The sequence below is a fragment of the Rhinolophus sinicus genome, chromosome 17, assembly GCF_057876585.1.
Source record: "Rhinolophus sinicus isolate RSI-liver-muscle chromosome 17, RSI-T2T, whole genome shotgun sequence".
In the NCBI taxonomy this organism is placed as follows: Eukaryota; Metazoa; Chordata; class Mammalia; order Chiroptera; family Rhinolophidae; genus Rhinolophus; species Rhinolophus sinicus.
This window is the reverse complement of record NC_142517.1, coordinates 164,079,836-164,099,990: the sequence shown is the minus strand read 5'-3', so window position 1 is coordinate 164,099,990 and position 20,155 is coordinate 164,079,836. Positions and strand designations below refer to the sequence as shown.

The following is a 20,155-nucleotide window of genomic DNA, read 5'->3' as shown; positions in this document are numbered from 1 at the left end:
TGAAGAATGTGGGGAGGGAGGCATTAGCATTGCTGAGGGAGTAAGTAGAAAAGCGGACAGAAATGTTCCAAGGAGGGAAGGAGGACTCACGTTGGGGTGCGTGGTATTTCCTTGGGCAGGACGCGCGGCTCCCGGGTTTCAGCCCCGGTGTGGAGCGGACCAAAGCAGGCAGTGACCCCGGGCGGAGCACGGGGGACCGACGCCCGTGAGTCCCCCCATTGAGCCTCCGGGGCCGGCGTTCGGATCCCGCCGGTTCCAGGCAGTTGCAGGCAGCACCCATCTCCTGTTAACCATTCTAGTTCATCAGCCAAGCCTGTGTAATTACTACCAAGAGCGGGCGCGGGGCTGAGCTTTAAAAGTTACTATTAATAATTTTTCCAAAAGAAAAGAGAAGGTTCATCCTAGCTTGTGAGCGATGAGAAAGAGAACTGTCCTGAGGCATGTGGGCCAGTCGAGTCGAGTGTGAATCGGAAAATATTCCTGATTTTTGAAGCTCGCTCTAAAGCCGCTTTGCGTTACACCACCAACCGCCTTGTGTCCCCCACATATTTCCCCCCTCTCTACTCCCGTTTTAATGTCCAATAAATGTAATAGGTCTCTGTTGAGTTTTCCCTCACCTACTTGACCATTTTCCTGTGCTCTTTGGGTGACCGAGCCCCTTTCCCTTGGGGATAATCCATTGTGAGGACGCCAGGCCCACGGGCCTTGGGAACCAACCTCGAAAACACGCCCTGAGCCCATCCAGGACGCTCCTGCTAACGATGACACACACTACCGCCGGCTGTTCACGCCAAATGCAAATGTCTGAAAATCCCAGACGGCCCCCAAAGGAGCAGCAGGCGAGTGATTTCAACTAACCCCACTCCTTGTGGGTTGCCCCAGCCTGAGAGTGTGATCTTGAGATAAGTCCAGGAGAGCTAAATATCATATTTTGCAAATGAAAAAAATAAGGTCGATATGGAAAGGCATAACAAGATAATAACGTCTAAGACTCTTTCAATTGTTTTTACAGGGAAGGGCTGGAAATGGTTAAAGTAAACGGATTGCTAATACATCTCCAGATGATAAAGTCATGGTTTATTTAGTTTTTAAATTAGTGGAGTGCAGGAGACTTGTGTTTTGCGCGTGGGGGTGGGTAGGGTGTGTGTGTGTTTCTGCCAGTTATCCCCAGGTGAAACTTCCTTTAAATCCTATGGCGAATGAACCGGATTCTGACAGTTAATGATTTGTATTCCGGTCTTGCAAATACCCAATTAAAAGAATATTATTTTCAGCAAAGGTTTCGAAGTAACTTTGTATCGTGCCTTTTTTATTTCACTGTTTGGTGTGTGTGTGTGTGTGTGTGTGTGTGTGTGTGTGTGTGTGTGTGTGTGTGTGTGTGTGTGTGTGTGTGGTGTGTTTAAACACTCGATAAAAGAGTGGGTTTTGAAATGGAATGGAGAAAAGGGAGAGTGAACCCAGATCTCAATAATGCAAGGCACCATCTAGATCTGTGTGGTTCCTGGAGGATGAAAAAGAAATACAAATACAACAAAATTCATTTCTACACATTCTGGCCTAATTAAGAAAACATTATTACAACACAACGTTTCCTCTTGGGACAAAACACTTAGTTTTTCTTTCAAGCATTTTATTTATAATCTGAATGGGAAAAGAGAGCGATTAACTTCGCAAATAAAGATCTATGCTTTTACAAGCTTCTGTTTTGATAGAACGCATTAACTTACCATAACGTTTTATAGTTTCAGCTGTGCCATAGTCCAAATTTTCTGAAATCCTGACTAAGCCAAAATTTTATACCTAACAAACATGGCTACAGAATTTAATAGTGCACATTGCTTCTTTATTTGTTAAATTTATCCTAATTTGGAATTTAAAATAAGATTATAAATATTTTTAATCAAAACCTTCCTACACCCCCAACTCTTGCTTTACGAGATCACAAAGTGGAGCAACGGCGCTCTCTGGTGGCCAAATGCCACCTGGAGCCGACCGAGTTTAGCTTACCTTTAATTCGACTCAAACTATTAATAATTCCAATCTTGTTCTTCAGTTTGACTGGGGCTTGGATCGCTGACACTAATAATGCTTCATCCCTGTGATTGTCAACAAGTGAAGAGCAGCAAATAGGGGCTCCTGAATGCCAAGGATATTTGTGCTCCCAAGAGCTTCTAGTAGTGTCTTTTTCAAAAGTTTCCAGCCCTTCTTTTGCCAGACACAGTAGGTCCCCATTCTGTAATCATCCACAACTATAGGTTGGACTAGATTTAACAAAAATCACAATTTTCTAAATATCAACTGCAACAGGATTTTTTTCCCCCAGAGGAGCCAGGCACTTCAAAAAATAAAATATAAATTTTGTGAATTTTTTCTTTTAAAACTGTCACTTAGCGTTGAACATGAATATTTGCTATTTTAACTTTGTAATTTTAATTCTTCAGGCCCATTTCTCTGGGCAATGGGATGGGGGTTATACAGACCAAATTAAGAGCTTTTTGCTAGATCTCAGTGGTTGTCTGGAAAGGCCCCCTGGGCTGTGTTCATTGGAATGTCTATGCACAATAAAGGAGATTTTAAGTTTACATCAAAAGTCAAAGAATGAAATAAAGTGACTAAGCATTCTACTTTAATTTTTTTTTAAAGCAAAGACTTTAATCAGCTTAGGTGTTTCCTGTGAGGTTCATCATTTTTCTCATTTTCAAAAACACTTTCCTCCAACTCAGCAGTAACTATTATATTTTCTATAAGCAAATAGATATAATTTCCAATAATATGTTTGCTATTGAGTTTGGAGTGGAAGGCCAGATTTTTTTTTTGTAAAAAGGCATTTAAGTAACTTCATCTTTTCCAGCCGACCATGAGGCTGGGAGACCCTCGACCTAAGTAAATGACCCAAGATCACTAACTCACCCACCCCCAAATAAGAGGCCGATTTAAAAACAAAAAGAACAAGCTAGACCACGGCCATAGTCAAATATTATGAAGAGGCACCCACCGAAGGCTAATTCTAATACCCAGACCATTTTAAAAATCAGAAATACATCATCTCCTCCTTCCTACCCAACCCCGTTTTAATTTCCTAAGTGCTCACACCTCACCGGGCGTTCCCAAGCCCCTGCCTTCTTGGTCCAACGCAGTCTTGTTTATATTTTATTGTCCAGATTTTAAGACCTAGTTTTGTCTGCATTTTTCCTTTCCTCCTACAAACACAAACATCAAAATGAGATGATTTCAAAGCGAAGCGCCGGGCCTGTCGTAAACTCATTACCTCCAGACGTCTCGCCGGCTCGATGGCTTTATGACACCTTGGCTCTTCCTGTTTTCAAAGAGCCCTAGGTATCGGGTTGGCCGCAGGGGTGGGGGTACGCAGCACCTTCTGCCGGATCTGGGCCTTGGCTTTCCCTCGCCGCCCCCCTCTGCTTTTCCTTCAAGTCCCCTCTTTCATCAGGAACCCCCAAAACTCTGTCTTCGCCCTTGCCTTCCGCCCAGCTCAGGCCGCCCGGCGCCGCCGCCTCTCCGGCCTGCAAAAGCTGTGCTGGGCCCGAACCCTCACTTACAATGACCTTCATTTTAGCCTCTGAATGAGGCCCTCAGAGGGCCAAGCTGGGGGCTAAACGAGCACAGAAACTGGGTGAGGGAGAGGGGGCGGTGGGGTGAAGGTAACTGCGGAGGAGAGCCTTGACCATTTTGATCTGCTAAGGTCACACTGGGGCTCCTGTGGGGAGGGGCGGAAGCTCACAGCCTGACCGGCTCAGCCTTCCGGGAGCCAGACAGACCCGCCGTGCTTCAGGAGTTGCTCCAGAGTGCAGAGTTGGCCTTTCCCTTGTTTGGAGAGGGGGTCGATGGCTGTGACTACATGATCAGAGAGAGACGTGGGGTATGGTATGCCAGCGCCCCAGCAAGAGGCTGCCTGCTTTCTCGGGCCTTTCGGCTCCTCTGTGCACTGCTGCAAGGCTGACACTGGTTCCAGGGCACAGAGTTCGCTAAGGTGCTGGAAGCAAGCTGAGGGAGAGACCGGACCGCCACCCCCGCTTCCCTCCCCACACACACCCCGCCATGGTCTGTGCTCTAAGCTGGGTTTGTCCACACAAAGGGAAACTCGGAGGCAAATCAGAAACATCTCTCAGGTGGAAGGACCCGGCTTTTTAGCAATGTCTCACTCGCAGAGACGGGAAAGAAGTTCCTGAGGGTGATATTTTGCAGAAAGACAGAGAAAGCAGGCACACAGCGTTACGGGCCAGCGTCTGGGCTCCATTTGATCAGATCAGCATTTATTGGTAGGAAGCGGTAACATTTACAACTGGTCCTCAGGCAGGAACCCGGCGGGCCTACACCCGCGGCCCCACGCGAGGCGAGCCCTCCCGAGGGCAGCGGCTCCTCCAGTGCACTGAATAATCCCCACCCCGCCACTCCAGAGGCCCTGGGCTCCTCTTTCTCTCTCCTTCCAGGTCTCAGTCGAGGGCCGCGGGCTTCCTGAGGAAAGGGGGCTTTCATAACCGGTGGGCTACCCGGCCGGGCCTCGGCGAGTCTCCGCACTGCCGTCGCTCTGCCTTCATTCTCGGAAGTGGGGCGCGCGTGGCCCTGCTTGAGCAGCGCTGAGGACTAAACTACAGCACTTTTCAGAAACATGGAAGACATTTACAAAGGAGAGGGCTGCTCGAGCCAGCGTGCACTCACAAAATACAGCATTTCCTAAGGAACCAATGGGGCAGGAAAGGGAGGGCACGGGACAGGGCAAAACCCCAAAGCCACTTGGTTTCTCCAACACATAAGCGAGCACATATAGAGTCCCCCAAATACCTCACAGAGACCAACCACACAGTCACTTCTACCTAAAAGGTGTGTGTGTGTGTGTGTGTGTGTGTGTGTGTGTGTGTGTGTGTAATGTCCGTATCGCGGAGAGTTTCTGGAAATCAAGCACCCACAAAGAAAAAAACCCACTGCCTTTGCAAAACAGAGCGGTCCCGCCGGCGCCGTGCCGGGTCAGTCTCCTTTGGGACATTTCTCCTTGCTCATCTTTTTCATTTTCATCCTACGATTCTGGAACCAGATTTTGACTTGTCTCTCTGTGAGATTCAGAATTCTTGCCACCTCGTAGCGCCGGTCCCGGGTGAGGTACATGTTGAAGAGGAATTCCTTCTCCAGCTCCAGCGTCTGGTACTTGGTGTAGGGACAGCGCTTTTTCCGGGTGGAGCGAGCGTGGATCCAGTTTGCTGCGGGGTTGTCTATGAAGAGGGGGGTTTGGAGAAGGGGAGCGAGGGGCGGAGGGGAGGCAGGGAGAGACGACAGGGTGGGGGAGAGAGGTCGTTAAATTAATTTCACCAAGGATGGTCGCTTTTCACAACTTGGGGGAATTATCATAAAAAAACCTTAATGCCCGCGCTCTGTTTACCGTACAAACCGCGCACCCAGGGTAGGTGGTTATGGGAAGCTTTTTTATGGATGTGTGTTGCTCGCCTAGGCTAAGGTAGGCGTCTAGACGTTTTTATAGGTTAGTAAAACTATCAGTTTTGCACATTCGAGCCTTACAGGTTTCAGCAATAAATCAGGGGGCAATTTCTTTTGCACTTACTTGGGTCAAGTTGCTGCTGTGGTGGCTGCGGATGCTGCTTCTCCTCCTCCTTCAGCGGGCAGCCGGGGCTCGGGTGGTCGCTGCAAGCCGAGGGCTCCGACGAGCCGCCTGTCCCGGCCCCAGCCCCAGCCCCGATCCCTGCCCCAGGCCGGGTTCCCCCAGTTGCCGCTGCCGCCTTGTCCCGTAGGAACGAGTTGCACGAGAACTCGGGGCCGCCGCTCCCCTGGGACTCTCGGGCCGCAGAGCACTCAGTCTGTTTGGAGGAGGAAGACGAGGAAGTGGAGGAGGAGGTGGAGGTGGCGGCGGTGGCGGCGGCGGCGGGGGTCGGGGCCGCTCCGGTTTCAGGCTTAATCCCGTAGTGGCGCCTGTTGGGTGGGCCGCTGGAGCCAGGGCTGGGGCCAGGGCCCTGGCCACCGCCGCCTCCACTGCCGCCGCCGCCGCCGCCGCCCGCGCCGCCCGGGAAGCCGGGCAGCGGTTCCATCCAGGAGCGCATGTAGCGGCTGGGCTCAGAGGCTGCGGCGGCCAGGGGCGGCGGGGGCACGTATGGGTGGTAGAGGCCGCTCATCGCCGCCGCCGCCGGGGGCTGGGAGGGCACCGCGGACCACGAGGCAGAGAACACGGCCGATTTGGGGGCAAAACTACACGAGGCAAACTCCGCGGCGGCGGCGGCCGGGCTGTCGGCCACACCTGCGGGCCTGCCCTGCGCGCCGGGCCCAGGAGGTCCGAAGCGCGCGGCGAACACCTCGTCGCCCTCATGTCCTATGAGCGAGTCCACGTAGTAGTTGCTGAGGGTGCCACTGGAGGACATTTTGAAGCACCGTGCGCTCCCACCCAAGGTTACACTGCCCGCCGCCGCGCCGCTCCCCGCCGGCGCCCGAGCCGCCGACTAGTTCGCAGGCTGCAGCCTCCACCATTGGTCGCGCGGCCCACGTGATCATATTTACCAATACCAAGAGTAAATCAGTCCGCTAAACTGGGGGCTGCTGTGATTAAAAAAAAAAAAATCATCATCAACATAAGCCATGCAATTAAAGCCCGCGGGTCCCGGCCAGTGCACCGGACTTGGCACAGCCTGGCTCGGCCAGCTCGGCAGCTACTGGGACCACACGCCTGACTGCGGCCGGAGGAGGCGCTGGGGACTATTTGTTCGCTTCCTTTTGCCGCCCTTGGTCTTGCAGTTCGGTCCCGGCTCTGCCTCCCCAGCGCCTGGGCTCCCAGCTACCGACTGCGCGTCCTGGGCTCACCGAGAGTTTGGGCACAGCCGGGAGCAGCCGGGGTCGCGCAGGCCTGGTGCGGCCCCTAGCAGCCCGGCCTTCAGAGGCGGCCCCCTGGCGCCCGAGGGGAGTTCTTCTCCCTGTGCCTCTCTCCCTACTCAAACCCACCCCCTCCTTACACATACCCCCCCACACACACGCTCTCTCACAGCTTGTCGTGTTGTTTAAAACAGGTGGAAGACCTCTGTAATGATATTATGCCTTTCAATAAAAATTTTATGAGGTGTATTTGATTATAGATTAATGTGTCCCTAATAAAACGGACGGATGGAGCAGCTTGGAGGGTCCCCTCCCCCTACGACACTCACACACGCCCGCGCAGCCACACACACCCCCGACGTGAGGCTGAGCACACGCCGCGGCCCGACGGGTGAGCTGGAGAGGACTTGACCCGCGCGCGGGCTGGGCGCAGCGGCGGCCACAGACGGAGCTTCTGTCTGCCCTCGAAGCGGCCGGCAGGCTGGCGAGTCGGCACCGTGCGGACTGCGGCGGCCAGCGTGCCTTGTCTTCTCCGGGGCTGCTAGAAAGGCCCTGGAAGAGAATATACCATAGGGCAGAACCCAAATGGTAGCGCAGGCCCGCGCCCGCCCGCCGCCCAGACCCTCCCTCCAAGTGGCCAGCAGGAACCTCATCTCCCGGGGCAGGGCCGCTTTGCCTGGTTCCCACTTAGAGGCCTCCAAGCCGATGCCTGAGATGTCTTAAAAATGGCCTGGTCCTTGGGCCACTCACTTCCGAAATCTTTTCTTTTCTTCTTTTCTTTTCTTTCTCTTTTCTTCTTTCTCTGTCTTTCTCTCTCTCTCTCTTTTGCCTCCTGAGGTAAGGCTAGGCAGCCTTGAATCTGAGGCAAATGCCCATTGTCACTCCCAAATCCATGGTACAAAGCCTCGGAAACTCGGCTGGGAGCCGAGACAAAAGCAGCCGGGAGCCGGCAGCGGAGGATATAGTCCTCGCTCTACAAGTTGCTCAGCGCACCCTTGGAGGGCTCCCAGCCCACCTCGAGCCCAAAAAGAAGGGGGGAAATGGCTACTTCTGGCCTGATTGTCTTTGCCAATGGCTTTCTAATTTTGTTCCAGTGTTGCTGCCTTTGGCTGTAGCGCGGGTTTTCCTCGGAGACATGGACCCCTGTCAACAACTAATGGAGCTCCCCACATAGCGGAGGAGACCGAGAAGTCAAAATTGCCCACCTTCTCCTGCCCAACCAGTGGAGATCTGGACAAATGGATTCCAGTGTTCCCAACCTGGCATTCCTTCCGAGCAGGCTCTCTTCCACCCTTAGGAAATGGATCCTCTAAAGGGTTCTGTCTTGGAACTGGGGCAGGTTCTTGGTTTTGAGGAGGAAATTTAAAACTCTGAATAAATACGGAGTCTGCCAGACTCCCTGGATGAGGGCTGTAAGGCTTAGAGCCCATAAATATATTGTTTTTAGAAATGAAGAACAACGTTTTTTGTGAAGCTGCTTGAAGCTGTTGGAGACTCTTTGAAACTGCAGCACAACCAGGGGTAACGAATTCTCTGTCAGCAATTCTCCCCAGGGCTTCTCCTCCCTTCTCCCTGGCAAGACTAGATAAGTCTGCAATCTCTTGGGCTGAGGATCCTGCAATATATATACTGGTGAAAGCTGGAGTTTTCCAAGCCATGGTGGCAGCTGAAACATTGGACTTCATAGGAAGTCATGTTTATGTGCAAATTGTCTTTCGGTCACCCTTTATACATTTTCTTGCCTCCCAGATACAGTGGCTCCAACCAGCATTTTGTAATTAAACAGAGGAAGGATTTACTGGGGAAAATCTTCTTTTCCTTAAAAACAATTTCATGTGTGCCACTAATAGGTAATGACTGAGCATAAAATTTTTCCATAAGGAAATTAGGGCAAAGCGGGATGGCAAAACTCATCCATCCTCTGCTTTGCTGTGGCCTGGCTGTCTTGTGCTTGGGATGAGGGTGAGCATGAGGGAATGGGGGGCAGAACTGAATCCGATGCAATGCTAAACGGAGCTTGTCCTTGCTCCTGCAATGGAGGCCATGCAGTTTCCAGGTGGTCAAGACTGGTTTCAACCCAGCCCCTGAGGATTTCACGCCAGCCAGAAATTGCCAAGACCCTACTGAAAGCATTAAAAAGAACACAACTGAAACCAAAGAGAGGGAGCTCTGAGGAAAAAGCAGCTTGGGCACAGGCTTACTTACTCACCAGGCTCGGGCTAGAGAGAAATTTACACCCATTGAGAATTCAATTCAATCGTTGGGGGGTAGGGAAAAGAGGACTCTCTTTCCTCCCAACTATGGAAACAGCACACCCAGGCTGGGTATCACTCCCCCCACCACTGCCAAATTTCAGGACCCTAGGCCTGCTCCAGCTTCTCTCTTCCACATCCCTTCCCCTGCTCTCTATGCCTCCCCTCAACTGCCCCAAACAAGCAGTTTGACAGGAAGAGAATCTCACCAAAAGTTTTCATTTCCACTACATTTCCATTTCAGAAAGCAGAAGGAGCGAACTCATTTCCAGAGTTTATTGCATTATACATGCGACCAGAACATGCACAGAAAAGACAGGTTGCTGTTGCACGCTATCAAACCACAGATGCACCACAAGGAAAGGCTACAAGGCATAAATCGTCAATATTCCATCTCACCAAGGACAATTGCTAAATTCATTTGCAAAAAGATACATTGTAATGTGCTTTTTAGGCCCCCTCCCCCCAAAACTTGTGGGTTTTCTTAATCTTTTTTAAATATATATGTAATTTAAGTACTTTTAAGTACTGATATTCAAAACGCCATGAGCTCATGGACTAATCACACACAGAGACCTTTTGTGTTAGGAAAAACATGAAAAAGTCACATTGCTGGATGGATGAATGGATTGATGGATGCTCTACAGTTCCAATAAGTTAAGACTCAAATGAAAATGTGCAGTAATAGTTACCCTGCATTACGATGAAAAATAATAATAAATTACACGTGCTAGTTTTTTAATATATATATATACATATATATATACTCATAGGGATTACAGATCACTTGCAGCACGAACAGAATGACCCCAAAGTCACATTCTAGCAGGAAAACAAAACAAAACAAAACAAAGAGCAATGAAGGTTTTGTTTCCGCCTTCCGAGTCCTCCAGCACTCGGCCCTGGAACTCAGTGCCCCCTCTTTGATCCTGGCCTTCCACGGGCCTCGGACCTAAGAGAAGGTGAGGTTGGCGGTCAGTTCTCGGATCCGGTTCTCTCGGCTCATCTTCTTGAGTTTCATTCGGCGGTTTTGAAACCAAATCTTGACCTGCCTGTCGGTGAGATTAACGCTCTTACTGATCTCTAGGCGGCGCTCGCGGGTGAGGTACATATTGAACAAGAACTCTTTTTCTAATTCCAGCGTTTGGTGCTTAGTGTAAGGGCACCTCTTCTTTCTGCCACTCTTTGCAGTGAGCCAATTGCTGGTTGGAGTATCAGACTTGATTTCCTCTAACAAAATTAAAGGGAGAAGAAGAAAAAAATCAAGAATTTTTTTTTTCTCTCAGTCTGTTCAAATGTACCCTTGGCCATGACCCCGCTGGCAGCCAGGCTGCTTTGGGAAATACTGGTATTAAACATTACTCACATGAGGTGGGCCCTGGAAGGGATTTGTAATTGATGCCAGATTAGTTTAAATGCCCCAAATGACACGATGGGCGGATACTCTCGCCCTCTGTGTCAGGGTTCTCTCTCTCAAGTTTCTGACCTGCACAAAACATTAGTACAACAGTAAACTTTCAGGATCTCCCCAGCAACATTCTAAGTGGTCAGCTTATGACAAGGCTGGAGTGGAAGAAAGCAAGCCACAGCCTAGACAAGCCTACCAACCCCATTGCTCCCTCAGGTCCCCAAGTCAGCCACGTTTTCCCCACTTCTCCGAGTCAGTTGGGGGAGCCCCATAGGTGTCCATTCTGTTTCAATATATAACCAAGGAACTGAGTACACTCCCTCAGTCCTGCCTGGGCATTGTTACATTCCCCAGATTTTCCTGAATTCTTCTGCCTTCTTGCCCTCACACAAAGGCATTCCCCTAGAAATATAGCTTCTTCATGTGGCCTACCTCTGGACACTGGCGGAGAGGCTCACGGGCAAGGTTCCTTCTCAAAAAACCAGAGCCCCTGGCTCTTTGCCCTAGCCCAGCCCTAAGGCTAGCTCTGTCAGGTGGGCCATGCAGATTCCATTCTCCCCTCTTTCGCCTTTGCCCCCTTTGCAAACGGATTACAAAGCTTGCTGCACTTTCCCCCAGACAAAGCCAAGGTTACCTAGCCCCACAGAGGCAGGGAGCTCTGTTCCCCCGGCCCAAGCGCCAAACAGCCAAGCCATCTGGTTCCCCTTGCCGCCTCCAAGCTCGCAAGATGCGGGGTGCATACACTTGAACACGAACACGGTGCCTTGGACCACCTTAAAATCATCATTGGGTGAAAGGTAAAGCTGGGACTGCAAATCTGAGTGGGAGAAAGGAGATTCTGGGGCCGTGTTTACGAGCCGCAGGTTTCATTTGCACTCCTTTGTTGCATTTCAGATCTAGCTCAGGAAAAATAAACCCGGCAAGCCCTTCCTCTGCTCGGGCGCCATCACGTAGGGCCAGGACTAGCCAGGAGGGCCAGGGCAACCGCGGAGAAGCGGAGACCATCTCCGGACTGAGACTGCTTCTCTAAAAGCTGAGAGGAGCTGCACCTGCGAGTCGGCCCCACCTGGGCTGCCCGGGCGGCGCTGGGCACCCAGGTGCTCCCCCTCTGCCGGGCTCCCGGGCTGCGCGCCCCGCTGGGGTGACAACTTTGCTCATACCGACCTTTGCTTTCCTTCTCCTGTACTTCGGGACTGGACACGGAGACCTCAGCCAGGCAGCTCCTCTCTTCTGGAAGGCCACCCTTGGCCTCGGGGCTCTCCACCTGGGAGACTTTGGTGGGCTCCTGGCCGCTTGCAGGCTCGTTCATCTTCTTTTCCATCTGCAGCTGGGCAGCCGAAAGCTGCGGCTTGGCCGCGCCGCGAGGGTTGAGCTGGAGCATGACTGTGGAGCTGCCTTCGGGGCTGTTATTGTACTCTTGGGTTTTCCCGGTGGCGTAGGTCTGACTCAGTCTAAAATATCCAGGGACAGGAACCTCGGGGTTCTCAACGGGACAGGACTCAGGGACCAGCCTCTGGTACGAAGGGACCTCGGCAGAAATGAGTTTGTTGCGCTTATCAGAATACATGCAGCAATTGGATTCTTCCTTAATGTTGGTGGTGAAGGAGCAAGTGGGGACTTGCTGTGTAACAGGTTGCTCTATTCGACAAGATCTGTTCGGGTCTGTCCAACTGTCTACTTGAGGTATATAAGGATGCACATTCATACCCATATTTTGGTGGTTCACTTCTCTTTTGGCCAGAGACGGGAGCAGTCCACAGGTTTGCATTCCATAGGTCCCCATGTCTGCGCTAGGTGGTGGCATGTACATGCTGGCGCTGCTCGAATAAAAACTGTCACTCCTGCAGGCACTGATCAAGGAATCTACTAAAAAAGTATTAGCAGCAGGAGAGCTGTTGGGAAAGGACATTTTGGGGAGGAATTTGAAGAAGAGAGATTGTGTCCTTTGTAGGCTGACATCTCTAGGAAAACATTCCCCGTGTAATTGTGGATGCCTCTGCCGACCACATGACAACCAAGCCAATGAGATTTGAAAATGGCCTTGAGCCGCAGCCTCCTCGCAGGTCACGTGCTCCAGAGCCCGGCCGGCCGGCAGCGTAAGCACGGACAACAGCGACATCTACTACGCGCCCGAGATAGTGCGCGCTGGAGACAACCCACCCAGCACTCTCCGCCGCCCGCCAGCTTACCCGGGGCTCGCTTGGCCCGCTTGCCCCACTCGCGTCCCCAACTCCGGCCTTTGGGCCCCGCTGGCGGAAGGAAAGGCTAGGCCGGAGGGGCTTCCGGGAGGATACTTTTGGGGAGGGAAGCCGGAGTGCGGTGGCGCCAGCGCACAGAAGCGTTTCCCCCCGGCATACACCCAGGCAGAACGCGCCCGAGAGGACCGGGACCCGGGCGGGGGTGGGGGCCCAGGCTGGTTAATTTTGTCCCGGGAAGCCTGGGAAGGTGAGTCGATTCCCTCGGCTCTGAGACATCCACCCCAGGTGTCCACAGAAAAACTCTCGCGCAAAGAGGCGGCTAAGGTATCCTGGGGAGCAGAGGCAAGAAGGGCCTCGAGGGCCGAGAGGCCAAGTAGCTGGCCGACCCCAGAGCCTCGAGGACCGGCTGGGCCCCGGCGCTGTCCTCTCCTTCGGCCTGCCCGCCCGGCCTCCGGGCCCCTCCGCGCCCCGGTGAGTTACCCGAGCCTTGGGCTTTCTGAGGAACCACACCCCGACCTCTGCGGGCCAGGCCGCTGGGAGCTTTCAGACCGGAGACAATCCACTCGTCGAGCAGTTTGCAATCCGCGAAAGAGGCCCTTGGGTTCCCAGCAGGAAAACTAAACTGAGGTTCTCCTCCCCACAAACCCTGATAAATGGAGGGCAAAGAGGAAGGAAGGAAGAGAAAAAGAAAATAATTTTTTCAAAGAGGAAAACTCTCGCCCTCAGACTCTAGAAGTTTTAGAAAACTGACAGGGCCAAGCAGGAGAGAGAGAGAGATGCAAAGGTGTCATTTGGTTCTTCTGCAAAGAAAAATGTTTTCCTTTTATGGATTTTGTAAAAGCATTGGTTTCTGACAAGTGCAAGGTACAAAAGGTTGTGGAATTTATTAATACATATTAAGGAGAATCAGGGCGATCAATAAAATTCTCATCTACATTCTTGGGCTACTTGGTAATTTTCTTGCTTTTGAAGGTTTTTAAAGAGTTATACCCGCTGTTGCCACACACGGGAAGATATTTTATTAACAAATCAATCGAGACTTTGTAAAGGATAAGATTAATAGTTAAGATTTAGCATAATGGCGTTCGCTTTATGAATTATTGAAAATTATACTATTGATTTTCCCCTTCACTACTAACTAAGGAGGTCAATTTTTGTTTTAACACAAATCGTCAAATATTAAAAGCTATACTTTTGTCAGAAGTTGAGTTTTATAGTTTTGGACAATTCCTAAAATTATTTGACATGGTTTTGCTTGGGTAAGGGGAGGGAGAAAAAAAAGGAGGTGGGGGAAGAATCTTAGTCCCCTGTTTCCTTTGGTGAGAGAAAGTTCTATAAAGAGGATTTGGTCTGGGGTTGTGGTCGAGCTCATTAAAGAACAACCACCATCACCACCATGGAAACTCGGAGTTTTATGAGAAACTTCTCCAACAACTTCCTCCCTCGTTCTCTGGTTCCAGGCGGGTGAGCAGCCTTTCGGAAGCTCGGGCCTCGAGGCAGCAGCGGGGAGCTTTAACCTTGATTTCCAGAGGCTTGCCCCGGTCGAGGGGCCGGGCCAGGGCGCTGGAGTCGTCCTGTGGCTTCCGGATCCCCTTCTCTGCATCCGAGAGAGGAAAAGGATCCCCCCCACCCCAACTCTGATCATGAACCAGTTCTCTGTCTGGGAAGGCATCCATGTTTTCTTCTCCCCACATTCCCTGTCATGGGTTGGCCTTGGATTTCAGGCCCACAGACTGAACTTGTGGGCAAATTGGGTTTCCACCTCAGCAGAACATTTCTTTGGAGCCCGATGCTCATTAAGTGCCCAGCATTCTGCAGGACTTAGTAGCCCCGTTGCTCCTTCACAAAAACGTTTTCCAACAAACTCTTTGTCCCCTCACCCCAAAAGGAATCTCCCCTGGCCTGGTGGGAACAGGGGTTGGGAATTATTTTCGGCCTTGGGACGGCTTCGTCTGTCCCCTCGCAGTGCCCTCGCCCAAACAATAACCCCTTTAAAAAAAAAAAAACAACTCTGCGGTGGCAATGAGACAGACCTTTTAAACCTTTATGCAGCTGTTCAAATACAACATCATTGTCAGGTTAAAAGCCTGGCGTCTCTAACTGCTCCGACTGCGACTGCAGGGCCGGCAAAGTTTGAGGTTTAAACATTACATTACCTTTCGGCAGGGGTGTCTGTTTTTAAGCTTGGGGGAGAGGAGTGAGGAAGGCAAAAACAAAACAAAAAGCAACTTTTAACTCCAGTCTGCTAAGATCCTGTTCAAAGCTAACAGCCACTGACCAGCACCCCGAAAATTGCTTTCTCACAAGGCAGAGATCATTATCCCAGCCACAGCTAACGGTGCCCAGGGCTGGACAAAGTGCCCGCTACCCGCGCCCTCGGCAGGCGCCCTGACGCCAGCCTGGCGCTCCAGCACCGTCCCTGTGCACCTCGGCCAGGGCAGCTGCCAGGAACTCGGTTATCCAATTCTCCCTGTACCACGCCAAAGGCAAGACTGTTCAATCTAATTGGGAATTTTATGCCCATCAAATGCCCTTTCATAATCTTTATTTATACATGAAGAAAACATGCAGGCTAAAAAACAGCGATTCCTCATGGACCGGGTAGGTCTTCGGTGAGCCAGAACAGGCAGAATCTGCCTTCTGAATGTGAGGGCTTTTCTGTTTCAGCTCCTGGTGGCTTCGAGCTCAAAGTCACCCCCCCCCCATTGAAATTGTTTTTAAATAGGTCTTCTTCACTCGCAAAAAAAAATGTGTATCAGATATAATTTTGAATCTATTATCACAAATCTAATTTATTCTTTTTCAAACTTCTGCCCTCACATCACCTCCTTTACGCCAGAGACTTCCACTAGTTCAGAGAGATTTTATCATAAAAATCAAGCAAAATAGTTTTAATACAAGAGAATGATATGGCAGGGGAGGATAGAAAGTTTGCCCAAGACCCTAAGGCTAAGATGAAGCAAATAGAATGAAAAGGCAGCGGCTTTCAAGGCCAACCTTATTTTGCTTACGAGTATCTAATGTAGCTGCATAGCCACTGTTCTCGATCATCCTTAGATCAGTGGGAGCAGTTACCATTAATAATAAATCAATATTGCACCATAAAGGAGATGAATATCCATGTTTATACCAAACATTCTTCTCTCCAGCAAAGTTCTCCCCCCCCCAAAAAAAATGAAAGGGTCACTTTAGCAAGAAATTAGTATTTGTAATCAAGGAGTGGCTTGCATCTGTGCTCTCCTGTAACCGGGAAGAACTGCAGCAGCCCCGGGCCTGAATGGACTTGGGTGCTCCTAGGTTCACCCTGAATTTGGGCCCTGAGCAGCCTGGCCTCAGGGTTGTGCCACTCTTTGGGGGCAGAGTGGATGGAGACAAATTTTAAAAGTTGCTTCCCCCAGGGGCCCCTCCGGGTTGCACGGTGCACCTCCCAGCCAATGTGAAAAGAAATCAAGAAATCAAGGGAGCAAATGGAGAGGCTGGGGAAGCTACCACCAACGCGAAAAGGGGGTCTATGGAGACACGCAAAAGGGCCAGCAGCCAGGGAGCCTCTTTCCATTGTAGACACAAAAGACTCCTACTCAGCGCATTTCCCCTCCACTTCAAGATCTGAGACTTTGGCTACTCAAGATACATGGCCACCCTGTATAAGCCCCATAGCTCTGAAGATCAAAAGGGCTCAGCCTGACCCCTTCTGTCCTGGACCTACCCCCCTCCCCCAACCAAAGTCCTGGTCCAATCCCCTGGCCTTTTTCAGGTCCGTCTTAGGTGCCACAGGGAGAAAAGGAACTGCGTTCTGCTCGGGGAGGCTGCCAGTCAAAGTCAAGAGGCCCCCTGCAAGGCCACATGCGCCCCCCTCTGGAGCCACCTAAAGAGGAACACAACGATATTTGGGGAAGGGAGTTCTCACCCCACGTGGACTGAGGTCCGAGTTAGGCCCCGGAAAATGTAGCTTCACAATAGCCAAGCTGGACCCACAGTCTGACAGGCTGGAGCCCGGGGTTCCCACAGGGAACACCCACGCCTCTGGCTGGCGCCTCACTGGGGTGCTCATGGCGCCTCAGCCACCGCTGAAGCAGATGCCAGCTCTCAGGGGTGGACCCAGGGCTTTTGATCCAGGGCCTGGAGGGAGGAGACAGAGACAGCGGAGTCAACCCAGGCCCGCACTAATTCCGGGGCTTGGGTGCGCTTCACTATGAACTTTGGGGAAGGGACAGCCACCCATCCTAGGAAGCTCACGTCCTGGAGCCCTCCCTTTTGGAACCTCCCTTTTGGACCTCTGATGGTGACACAGGCCCACCCCCATGTCAGGAACTTTGCAAAGGGGACACGGGCTAGAATGGCTCGCGGCAAGAAAACTGCTTCCAAGAGCTGGTCCCAAAATCGAACTCCGTGCTCAAGGCCAGCAGGCGACTTGGTAGGGTGTCCAGGAGTCTGTCAAATGCAAAGCCCGTTTGCTTCAAATGTATTCCCCATTCCACGACGCCTTGGAGTATAAACGTATCCCGGGACAGTCTGCCGATTCCCGCCGCCGCATCAGCTTAGCCTGGCCCTGGGCTCCCCAACTCCTAGTCCTGCCTGCGCCTCCCAGTCGCTACCGGTAGCCCCTGGCGCCAGGCACGACCCTGGGGGGAGGGGAGACTTCCTCGCCCAGAACGACCCCCTCCGTTCCGACGCGTCCCTTATTTTCTGGGACCACACTCAGCTAAGTTGCCGGCGCCCTGATCTGTTTTAAACAAAAGCCTTTTAATCGTCCCAGGAGGTCGGAGAGCGCGCAAAGCAGACGCGGTTTTTGGAAGGGGGTGGTCCTATCCTCATATCACTCTCTGCACTCAAACCAGTTAGAATATTGATTTCCCCTAATTGAATTAACGCGCAGTCGCATTACTATTTCGAAGTGCACATATTTGCCTTTTAAAAATCTCTCCTCGATACCACCAAGTTATAACAAGGTATTCTTTGCAACAGCTTTATCTTTAAGGAGACAACGATTAGGAGATCGCTTTTTTCAGAAATCTGGCTGGTTCCCTTATCTCTGTCTTTATACAACTTCCCACACCTCATGGCTGCTTAGCACAAACCAACAGCAAACAAACACCTTAGCGGCCGCCTGTTTCTAACGGGCTGATTGCTTATTAGAATCCAGTAACGGAAAGACTCGGTACCACAGCCTCTCTGCCAAACGCGGCTTCTGGAACGTGAGCACGCCCCCGTGTGGCTGTCCAAGGTCATGCAAACGGGAAATGGTATCGCTTGCCTAAGGTGGTGGACATACAAGCTTGATACAATTAGCCGCAGTTAAAAAAAAAAAAAAAAAAAAAGGAAGAAAGAAAGAAAGGATACATGGAGAGAGAAAGAAATAAACCATTTTAAGCTCCTGGAATGATCATACTACTAGGGCACTGACATTGTAACGGACACCCAGAATTCCAAACAAAGGAATCCCCTTCCGAACGAAATTATTCAATTGTAGGCTTTGTGTCTATTGCATCTTTCACCAAAGGTTGTGCGACGCTTTTGAGAACAATATATTTTCTTTTGTTTCATATCATAGAAAGCGCAATAATTTATTTGACAGTGTGACAATTTTTTTTAATATAACGAAGGTGTAAGTCTGAATAGAACTTCCTTTTCAAATGTCTGCTTTTTAAAAGCAAGGTTCTTCTTTAGAGCAAAGGGGACTATCTATGACCCCCCAAAAAACACCCCAGCATTTTCTAGCTGTATTAAAAACATTCTGGTAGACATTTTAATCAAATCAGTATTTGAAAAAGAAGTCAATTGCTATTGAATTACGCAAATGTTTGAAGGGAAATTAAGCTTATTGATCCTGAAATTAGGAATTTGCTTAGATTTATGGTGAGCCCCCATATAATTCTGTGTGGTCATAAATGTGTGTGGGGATCTGGATGTGTGTGAGCATGTGTGTGTGAGAGTGGGTGGCGGATGAATATCACAGAAGAACCTTAAGGCGCCTAATTATTCAGAAAGGTTAAAGGTGATGACCTTGACATTTTGGAAGTTCAAAGGCATACACTTATGCACTTATGTTTTTCCTTCCCCCCCAAAAAGCTTTGGCAATTAAATTTTTTTTTGCATTTAGAAATGCTTGCCTCTTTGGAAGAGGCATGCGATGCGTCTATCTTATGGATTTTTTTTTTTTTTTTACTTTGGGCTTATGCGAAGTTAAGAGTCATAAGATTCACTTTACTCTTTTCAGAGAAAGAAGCTTTCTCTCACTCCTCCAGTTTATTGCACATTGCGGAAATCTCTTTTGGGCCCACCAGAAGGTGTATAATATAACCCAATTAAGCTGTTTAGAACTTTGGCTTTTATGGTGTTGTCTAGACAGTTCAAGGTTTTGTAAACAGCCTGGCCTGGCCCTGCAACATAAAGTGCAGTGCAGCCCCCACCACATTCTTTAACTTGAAGGGATAAATGTGGTGAGAAGTGGGTCTGCAGCCTCGGGCCCTATTCCAGGAATGGGGCTTATCTTCCCTGGCTGTGACACCGGCAAGCACCCCAAGCCCTCTCTCCCCACTGATAACTTCCTTTCAGCAAACTATTTTTTTCAATGGAGGGTTCTAATTTTGGTTTCTTTTAAGGGACATTGGATCCTTGATACCTTGTTAAGAGTGAATTTAGATTTTCTAACCAGTTTTTTTAAAAATGGTTTTTGTTTTTTCAGAAATTCCAAGTTTGCTAGAATGGGGTGGGAGCAGTGTTGTTTTATAGGTTCCTGCTGCCCCGACCTCATTGCTTGGAGAAGGCAGCACCTGGGACACATCTTCAATTCAGAAATTCACCCCTAAAATGATTTTTAAAACCAGGGTGGCCTAGGTGAAGTAGAAAGGAACAATTCTTATTTTAATGGAATTAAAAAGCATTTCACTTGATTTTCAGTTGCATGGGGGTGAAGATTTTGGTCACTAAAATGTCCTAATCAGACACTAAACTTATTCAAAGAGGAAAATTCATACAGTGTATTGAAGCTGTAACCTCCATTTTACTAGAAACCATTTATTCACACACAAGACAGTGACTCATGCCTTGATACGACAAACCAAAGGTACATTTCCCAGATTTTAAATAATCTGCGTTCACCAAGTGGGAAGGGCAGGGTCCCTTAAACTCAGAACAAAAACAAGTGCCTTGCAGCGCCGGCCTAACTCTCTACAGATCCCACAGCGTCCCCACGCAGACCTGGAGAGAGGGAGGGAGAACAACAGCACACTGGCGGTAAAATTGTAAAGGGACGTTTGCATTTACCATTTTCCCCTTATTAGGATCCGTTCGGCCAAGTCCCCGGCCTCATCCGCAGGCTGCAGTGGTCGCTGGGAGGTCCCGAGTTGACCGTGGGAAGGAATGGTGGAGTTCCACAGAGAAGAGGCGTCATTAAACCCAAGAACATTGGGCCTGCCGAAGGCAGGCTGGTGGGGAGGAGGGTGAGTGAGTGGGGCTCAGGGGAGAGGGGT

General features: G+C 50.3%; 2 protein-coding genes across 3 annotated transcripts; both read right to left on the bottom strand.

Annotated features, from left to right (window-relative positions):
* Positions 1–4,243: 4,243 nt before the first annotated feature.
* On the bottom strand, positions 4,244–20,087 carry HOXD9 (homeobox D9). Of its 2 annotated transcripts, none has more exons than XM_088794116.1 (3): positions 19,950–20,087; positions 5,573–7,377; positions 4,244–5,225 (listed from the first exon to the last, which is right to left on the bottom strand). In XM_088794116.1, exons 2-3 carry the CDS (start codon positions 6,378–6,380, stop codon positions 4,984–4,986), a joined length of 1,050 nt encoding a protein of 349 aa, XP_088650242.1. In that variant the 5' UTR covers positions 6,381–7,377; positions 19,950–20,087; the 3' UTR covers positions 4,244–4,983. The 2 variants fall into 2 exon arrangements, with proteins under 2 accessions (XP_088650242.1, XP_088650241.1); XM_088794115.1 differs by lacking the exon at positions 19,950–20,087 and adding an exon at positions 7,474–9,192.
* HOXD10 (homeobox D10) lies at positions 9,339–20,067 on the bottom strand. The gene is made up of 3 exons (XM_019739272.3): positions 19,950–20,067; positions 11,650–16,802; positions 9,339–10,307 (listed from the first exon to the last, which is right to left on the bottom strand). The coding sequence occupies exons 2-3, from the start codon at positions 12,602–12,604 to the stop codon at positions 10,030–10,032; spliced, it is 1,233 nt and encodes a 410-aa protein (XP_019594831.1). The 5' UTR covers positions 12,605–16,802; positions 19,950–20,067; the 3' UTR covers positions 9,339–10,029.
* Positions 20,088–20,155: the final 68 nt, after the last annotated feature.

Bases quoted from the DNA above. Each gene is read 5' to 3' on its own strand.
- HOXD9 (XM_088794116.1), bottom strand. From the start codon at position 6,380: ATGTCCTCCAGTGGCACCCTCAGCAACTACTACGTGGACTCGCTCATA. The intron at 5,226-5,572 runs GTAAGTGCAAAA...CCCTCTTCATAG, and splicing joins ACAGCAGCAACTTGACCCAA to ACAACCCCGCAGCAAACTGG.
- HOXD10 (XM_019739272.3), bottom strand. From the start codon at position 12,604: ATGTCGCTGTTGTCCGTGCTTACGCTGCCGGCCGGCCGGGCTCTGGAG. The intron at 10,308-11,649 runs GTCGGTATGAGC...TAATTTTGTTAG, and splicing joins ACAGGAGAAGGAAAGCAAAG to AGGAAATCAAGTCTGATACT.